Source organism: Pleurotus ostreatus (genome assembly GCF_014466165.1).
Source record: "Pleurotus ostreatus strain PC9 chromosome Unknown scaffold_2, whole genome shotgun sequence".
NCBI lineage: Eukaryota > Fungi > Basidiomycota > Agaricomycetes > Agaricales > Pleurotaceae > Pleurotus > Pleurotus ostreatus.
The window spans coordinates 152668-161502 of record NW_023503157.1 but is presented as its reverse complement, the minus strand read 5'-3'; the positions used below and the strand labels follow the sequence as shown (position 1 = coordinate 161502).

The 8835-nt window shown below is 53.6% G+C and overlaps 1 protein-coding gene across 1 annotated transcript; it reads right to left on the bottom strand.

Moving 5' to 3' along the window:
- Positions 1-263: 263 nt before the first annotated feature.
- On the bottom strand, positions 264-1437 carry PC9H_002854 (uncharacterized protein; the record flags this gene model as incomplete). The annotated part of the gene is made up of 6 exons (XM_036772454.1): positions 264-311; positions 363-627; positions 680-868; positions 933-959; positions 1031-1139; positions 1227-1437. 6 exons carry the CDS (start codon positions 1435-1437, stop codon positions 264-266), a joined length of 849 nt encoding a protein of 282 aa, XP_036633927.1.
- Positions 1438-8835: the final 7398 nt, after the last annotated feature.

Genomic DNA, 8835 nt, shown 5'->3' with positions numbered 1-8835 from the left:
TGCTGTTTCGGTCGGGGCGCCGCTAGTAGAATGTTGTAGCCGTCCATAGATAGTAATCTCTACTACTTTTTTGGGTCCACGCGACAAAGAAGGGGGAAGCCAGATTAGAAAGAACAGGGCGAGATTAAGCCCCCGATGTCAAAATCCAATAGGGAAAGCGACGCGAAGCGTAGTCCCATCATCGTTCACGACGATGGGCGGACACTCCCCCTCAACTGTGGGAATAAGAACCAGTGATGTATAACAGGCACTGTAATGGTACGCTACAAAGAACCTACTGTAAGTGTAGTCGTTGATGCATCACACATGCCCTGTAGGTAGAGTATATTATATATAAGCAGGACAGCTACAGGTGAACGTACAATGTCTTGCTTCACTTTCTTGAATGGGTCCATAACTACCCGCGTAGCTAATTCACGCCATTCCTTTGCCAGCCTTTGGAACTTGGCTCCAGGCATCCACTCGGGAATGTATTTCATGATAGGAAAGGTTTCGACCAGAAATCTACCTGAAACGATTGCTTGAATCAGTCCTTGAAGAGCCTGTTCGACGACATTGATGTATGGATCATCTTGACCACGCGTCTGTATCCCATGAGATAACTCCATGAGAACGGCGCCCACGAAGCTAACGAGGAGAAATCAGATTGTCTTTTATGGAAGGTAGTCGATGCACCCACTGCCGTACATGATCTATGAAGCCATCCGGATTGTCGAGCAAGCTGAGGAGTAAGCGACGGGAGAGCTTGATCACTTGCGGTTGAAAGTTCGGTATAGAAGATGGACTCAGGTTTTGCTGGAACAATCTACGATGTTGCTTCCAGTCATCCCCCTCCGGCATATGCGCCACGGCCCATTCCCATCCCATTCTAAGCGCGAAGTTACGTCATTCGAGGCCCAGATGCGTACATGCTTGTATGTTTTTAGACTTACAGTTCGTTTATCATGACCAACCGCGGTCTGCATCATGCACCATCAATCACAAAATCCAGGTGACGCTGCTTCGGCAATTGAAACAGGAAGGAGCTCACCGGCTAGAATAGATAGTCGACCGCTTATCGAAGAGTTCATGTGCTGTCTCTGCCGAATTGACAATGACGATGGAAGTGCCTGCTACTTGGAGGTGGATGATGTCCGAGTCTATTCATCAGAAGGAACCACGAGTCTCAGTCAGGGCCGACCTCGATGTGCCGGTCAAAACGGGGAACACTGCAATGAAGCACGTACTGTACTCTTTCGACCATTCTGCGAACTTCACCCATTCCTCTGAACTGGGCATCTCCAGGAGGCTGCCAATGATGGGGTATTTCTTCGGCCCAGGAGGGAGGGGTAGCCGCGAACGAGAGGGCGCGTTGAACAACTTCCAGAAGTACATTATGCCAAGGATTGCCAGAAGAAAGAGAATGAGCGGATCCTGGAGGGCACTGGTGACCTCCATTGGTGTCGTCTTGATAACGTTGGCGGACGGCTCGAACAGCGATTTGGTGGGGGGGATGAATCAGAGGGGGACTAAAGGAACGCATTCCAGCCTAATCCCAGAGCTCTTATACCCAGAAACGCATTCGGTGGCGTTGGTCCTGACCAAGTCGAACGGCACTTTTTAGGTCATATGTATGGGAGTCCTTGCATTCAGCTTAAAGGCTTTGCCTCCTAATGGAGCTGAACGCTTGATGACCCACCTAGAATGCATCGGTGCGGCCGTCAGCACTGGCGCATAATGCAGCTAATTCCTGACGAATCAAATCAGGAAACGCTGATCGATGGACTGATAAACTGTTGGTCGGACAACTCACCATTGTGACCTGTATCTGCTCTTCCGTTATCCAGAGCGTACGGCGGCGCCCAGCCTGCCTCGAGGTATCCTGAGCATCAATTCGGTCAGCTCAGATTGCGAAGCTTTACGTTGACACGCCCAGTCGCTGGCGATCATGAGAAACAATGGCATCGTTACAACGTTTAGGCAACCAGATGTGTGGGATTCTGCTTTAAGGTCGTGTCGAGGTATGAGTCCGATTCATGATAGCCCTTAGCCAGCCGGAGGCGATCATCAGTTTAAAGTGCCCGATTGTTGAATAGAACCTTCGACTCGGAGGCACTGAAATACTCAAGGGAAAGATTACGTCCAAACTTACGGAACAAGTTGACCCTGGCTGGACAACGCCGACATTCAGGGGACAGGAGCTATCTATAAGCGCTTGAGCCTCACAGCGTGATCGTCGCCGTCGTCGGTCGTCAATGTCAGAAGTGAAGCTTCGACCGACGAAAAGGACGGTCCGTGACGGGTGACCGTCACCCATCACGTGGACCGTCCCTGAGGGCCCAGGCCGTCCCGACGCTCCGGCTGATCAAACGATCAGGAGCCGAGTTGCCGGCCACAGCCACCAGCGCCAACTGGGACGTAAGTGGCCTCGAGGCGCGCCCACTGCCCTCCTCCTTCCCCGGGGCTCCCCATCCCATCTCCCATCCCAGATGTACAGTAGACTGAGACTGGAATGGAGTACAACTCACCTGAAATCCATCATGAGTCCTTGAGGTGTGCAGCTGAGCAGTGAGAGCAGGGAGGAGGGAGGAGGTCAAGATGTGCCAGGTGATGGTGATGGGAATTGTGAAAGGGTGTGGGACGTGAATACAGGCGCCGCAGGCGCACACAAATCGGGACGATTGTCCAAATGGGGCAAGAAGCACGAAACGGCGAGGCTGAAGCTCCAACATGGGAAGCGCGCCCACAGACGGCCTTGGGTGTATGGAACCGTAAGTGCCCTCCTACCCTTGCGTGACAGGACTGTCCGGTTGCGTTACAGGACCGTCCTTTTTTCGCCCAGGAGCGGATTTCGGCTCCCCCGGATCTCTGCGCAATTTGGCAGAGGCTTCCCCCCAAAGCCGTCCCCTACTCTGTCCTTCATGCAAAAAGGACAGTCCCCGGACAGTTTGTCACTCCCACATGACCGCGTCACACCCTCTCTGCTCACTTGGCGCCGCTGACTCATGCAGCAGGGCCCAGGGCTCGATAGCGACCGACTCCCGCACCTCAGCACCTCTCCTCCTCCCCCTACCAGTCTCCCCCGTTATCCCCTCAAATTGCGTCCGCTTGGGCGCGTTTTGACGCGTCTCATTGGCTCCCTCAGCACACATATCCATGGGGAGGCCCTCAACGCGTCCAGTGGTCATGTGGGCCCCCAACCAGCTGACTCTGCCCATCCAGGGGGACATGGCAAAAGAGATGCCATATCTTGGTGAGTTCTCCATCGTTCAAGACGGTTCCGGGCTCGTTCTGACACTCCAGCACCAGCTCTAGATGTCCGCTCAAACGCCTAAGCCATTCGCCGTTGTTTGCCCTCCCTGCAGGCGCTGCAGTGGTGCCAAACCACCACGAGGTGGGGAGATCATATCTCGGTGAGTTCTTCACCTTATATCCTGTTCTTGGGCTCGTTCTTACTCGCCTAGGGCTCCACAACATGGGCGCGCCGTTTGCGAACAGGCCGCTTGCGAATCGTCCTCCCCAACGACGAGATACTGCCTCATGGTGCCCTTCAGGAGGGGGAGCATATCTCAGTGAGTTCACCGCTGATTTGGATGATCTATAGCGTGTTCCCCATCGCATTTAGGCCCTGTACATGGGACCGCTTAGTGCGTACCGGCTGGCTGCGAGTCGAGGGCCCCTCATCGAGATACTTCCCCCAGAGACCCCTCAGGAGAGGGTGTCATATCTCAGTGAGTTCTCCATCGTTCTGCTTGATCTTGGGCTCGTTCTTAACTGCATATATGTCCAGGACATGGACACACTGTCCCTCTGCGAATCGCTTGCGGATCCATTCCCTCAGCATCGAAATACTTCCCCATCTCCCCCCTCCCCTCTAGAAACTTGTACAAGTGTAGATGGTTGTGTAGAAGTTTATATTGATCCAATGCCACTCTATCTACACTCTATCTGATACATTGGCTTGCTACTTGATTCCTGAGCACACTAGTCAAAGGTAGACTGATGAGCACTGCCTCAAGCCCCCTTTCTTCTTGACCACCATGAGCACCACTTCAGTGAACCTCTATCCTGGTATTCAGCAAGCTCTCAGCCATTTATCATCCTCAGATGAGATCCAGATTGAAGATGAGATGGATGGTGAGCAGGAGTCCTTTCCAGGAGACCAGCAGTTGGCTTTGGATGGTCAGGGGTTGGGAACAGAGCTTCGAGATGTGATCTTGGGTGCTTCAAAGGGCGTTACTGAAGGGACTGCTGCACACTATGAGCGGTATGTTATCTGAACCTCTTCCTCATCTTAGAGGATGACCTGGTGCTGCCCAGCTTAATGGCTCAGTGCAAGAAGTTTGCAATTGAGAAGAAGTTTGTTCGTGCAGATGGGGAGGTCTTCAGCAAGGCACCTCACCGAGATACCCCACTGTGGATAATTGCCTGGATCATGGATGCGTAAGCCAATCTGTATGCCCCTCACTGTTTGCTGACTCAATCATGGCTCTAGATGTGACGTGATCCGTCTTGACGCCTCTCCAAAGCTGTCAACGGATACACGTAGCTCATACTCTCACGCGCAGAAGATGCGAGCTGCCATGACATATGCATTTGGGCGTGTCCATGGCTTAGGCTCTCTTGCGTGGCATGAGAGGGATGATGGGACAATGCAAGGAAATCCTTCAATATCGAATCAGGTATCTGCCTATATGCTTAGCTTGCGTCGACGAAAGGTGAGCACAATAGGGTGTATACCGGTCCTTGATTCATGTCTGACATTGTTAAAAGGTTCACGCAGGAGAGGCAGCAACTAGTGCACGGGCTATCACCCAGGTGAGATTTTTTTAACCGTTCTGTTTTCAAGTATTCACTTGTTACAAACATGTAGGACATCTTAAAGGACCTTTACAATTTTAACCACCGTCCTGAAAACTGGGAGATCAAACAATACTCTCCAGGTAAGCGCAAGAATGCAGCAGATCAAGAGGAGGAAGTGCCGTGGGCTGGTGGGAACACCCGTCGACTTCTCTTTGCTGCATTCACCATTGCATATCTATGCCTGCTACGAGTCGACGAAGTCTTGAAGATCAAGTTCTCTCACCTTCAATGGGACGCTCATGACGACAACCTGATTGTTCTGACTCTTCCATTTCGTAAGACCAGTCAGAATGGTGGTGAGTTCTTTTAGACGCCTTTTCTCTTATATCTGATGACTAGCTATTCTGACAGACATCAAGCCCTTTGTCTTGCGCCGCCTTCCTGACTATTTCCAACATCTCTGCCCAGTTCGTGCATTGTGTGACTGGATTCTGGCCTCACAGCTCTCCAGTGGATATGTCTTTCGAAAGGTGTTATCTGGAGACCGCTTCTCCGCTACCGACATTGCCATGGTGAGTCATCTGCATTACATGGGACCTTCTCTTGCACATGCTCACACCCTTTTCAGACAAGCGAGCAGTTCTTGGAGCTCTTCCGGAACAGTCTCTTGGACATTCGGTTAGATCCATACCCATATGGAACTCACTCTTTCCGTCGTGGTGGATGTCAGTTTTTGCATGGAGATCTCCGGTGGAGTCTCCGTCGACTCTGTGACTGGGGAGGATGGAGCACCGATTTCACCCACTTGACTATAGTCAAGTATCTCATCTCCTGGAACGACGAGCCTGGAGAAAAGAGGGAGGACTTTCTCAACTTAGAGAGGCCACCCTCTCTCAAGTGCCCATCCTGTGGAAGAAGTTGCTTATGTGCATACTGATTATTGTAGTATGTAGATATAAGATGGCTATATATATAGTCTAGTATTGAATGTCTACTCCATGGTATGAAAGTGCTTTGCAATGGCAGACGGTTGACTGAGCACATGAGTCTTTCCATGCTTCTCATATGTGAACTGATCAGCAAAGTTTGAGCCATACTGAGCACGAGCTGCCTCAGCTGCCTCAGCGTTCCGCTCCTTGTTGCGCCTCTGCAACTCACTGAGGATGGCAGTGTAGCTAAGACGCTCACCCTTGGAGTTGGTAAACTCCGTCCAGAACAAAGTCGGAGTTGTCCCCAACCAATGCTCCGCAATCAACTGAAGTGTTTGTCACTCATCTGCAACAGCCAACAATGTACAAGTACTCACCTTGCGTTCATGCCAACGCTTTTTCAACCCGTTCCACTGCTGGGGCTTGCAGTAATAGAGCTCTCTCCAATGGACCAGCGCAATTGGGTGCCCATGGATGCTGAAGGGGGCCTTGCTTGGATCCCAAAGAGGCGAAGTATCTGACCACATGGGGGGAAGGCTCTCAAGATCCTTAGCGAAGGAAAGAAATGGCGGTTCAGGAACATCGTGAGCAGTGAACAACAAGCGGAAGCCATCCCCAAGGGTCAAGGTGAATGATTTCAAGGGGAGAGGTGGTGTACCAGAGATGGTGGGAAGGACAGGCAGTGGAGTAGAAGGGGCAGAGGAGTGGGCTGTTGGTGTGGAAGGAGACGGAGATGGCAGAAGGTTCAGGCGGCTGGTGACAAGGGCAAGCGAGTCTTTGATATGCTGAATATCTCCCTAAGATAACCATTCAGACTCCCGACAGGACAGTCAGCAGGAGGGTAAACACGTACGTGGGCAATAGTGTGACCTGAGACAGCCACAGATGGAGCAGGAGCGCCATGGCCAACTCTTGTCACCTGCCTGACTGGGTGTTCAGGAGGATGGTAAGGGTTTTTGGCCTTGAACCGTTCAGCCTGCCATTGCGGTCAGATGAGAGAGAGAAGTGAGTGGCATGTCACTCACCCAAGCCAGGATGCCGTTCTTCTCCTCTGTGGTCCGATTATCGAATGCATCATCTGTTGGCAAGACAGAGAGCAACCGTGACGAGGAGCCGACCTCTTCGAAAAGCTTGTTACGGCGAAGGGTGGACTGCTTTGGCTTCGAACGGGCCTTGGTAATTCCACTGGGATTACGATGGGCCTTGGTAGCACCAACCCAGAGGCTGATAGTGTTGAAGATGGTCAGCATCTTGTCCCAGAGGAGATCAGAATGGGCACTCACCTGTCCCAGCAACTTGGGTCACTGCTGAACGCACGAAGACGAGCAGTCATCTCTGCCTTGTTCCCACTCTTGGCAAGCTTGAAGCCAGCACACCACTGCTGCAGGACAGCATTCCTCTGGTTGCTGCAGGAAGCAGTGAGGACCTGGCCATGGCCCACCACAAGACAGAACCACTCACATATCAAGGTACACTGTGGTGAATTCTCCATCAGGTGTGGGCTTTCCCGGAAACGGTAGCACAGAATCCGAAGGCTTCGAGACCGTGGGAACGACCTGCCCAGTTGGGACCACCCCATCAGATCCATCAACCTCCATTCCCGAGCCGTCGTCGTCCATTTCCGAGCTGTTCTTGATGGGTGCGCAGGGTCGGACCAGGTCGAGAGCGAGAATGGAAAGGGCGGGGAGGAGGGTGAGAGAGAGAAGGAGGAAAAGGAAAGGGAGGGAGCGCGCCAGCAGCGCATCAGGGACCCCGACGGCGCCAAGCGCAGGGCCCTGCGCGCCCGTTCCGTCGGGAGCTGCAGGGAACGGCCTGGAAACGATCAGAAACGACGTCAGCGGGCCGGATCAAAGGGTCTCAGGGTCCAGGGCCGGACCCAGGGCGTGGGACCGTCCGGCTCCCCCCTTTGGGAACCGTCCTTTTCCAGAGAGAAGTGAAGCTTCGACCGACGAAAAGGACGGTCCGTGACGGGTGACCGTCACCCATCACGTGGACCGTCCCTGAGGGCCCAGGCCGTCCCGACGCTCCGGCTGATCAAACGATCAGGAGCCGAGTTGCCGGCCACAGCCACCAGCGCCAACTGGGACGTAAGTGGCCTCGAGGCGCGCCCACTGCCCTCCTCCTTCCCCGGGGCTCCCCATCCCATCTCCCATCCCAGATGTACAGTAGACTGAGACTGGAATGGAGTACAACTCACCTGAAATCCATCATGAGTCCTTGAGGTGTGCAGCTGAGCAGTGAGAGCAGGGAGGAGGGAGGAGGTCAAGATGTGCCAGGTGATGGTGATGGGAATTGTGAAAGGGTGTGGGACGTGAATACAGGCGCCGCAGGCGCACACAAATCGGGACGATTGTCCAAATGGGGCAAGAAGCACGAAACGGCGAGGCTGAAGCTCCAACATGGGAAGCGCGCCCACAGACGGCCTTGGGTGTATGGAACCGTAAGTGCCCTCCTACCCTTGCGTGACAGGACTGTCCGGTTGCGTTACAGGACCGTCCTTTTTTCGCCCAGGAGCGGATTTCGGCTCCCCCGGATCTCTGCGCAATTTGGCAGAGGCTTCCCCCCAAAGCCGTCCCCTACTCTGTCCTTCATGCAAAAAGGACAGTCCCCGGACAGTTTGTCACTCCCACATGACCGCGTCACACCCTCTCTGCTCACTTGGCGCCGCTGACTCATGCAGCAGGGCCCAGGGCTCGATAGCGACCGACTCCCGCACCTCAGCACCTCTCCTCCTCCCCCTACCAGTCTCCCCCGTTATCCCCTCAAATTGCGTCCGCTTGGGCGCGTTTTGACGCGTCTCATTGGCTCCCTCAGCACACATATCCATGGGGAGGCCCTCAACGCGTCCAGTGGTCATGTGGGCCCCCAACCAGCTGACTCTGCCCATCCAGGGGGACATGGCAAAAGAGATGCCATATCTTGGTGAGTTCTCCATCGTTCAAGACGGTTCCGGGCTCGTTCTGACACTCCAGCACCAGCTCTAGATGTCCGCTCAAACGCCTAAGCCATTCGCCGTTGTTTGCCCTCCCTGCAGGCGCTGCAGTGGTGCCAAACCACCACGAGGTGGGGAGATCATATCTCGGTGAGTTCTTCACCTTATATCCTGTTCTTGGGCTCGTTCTTA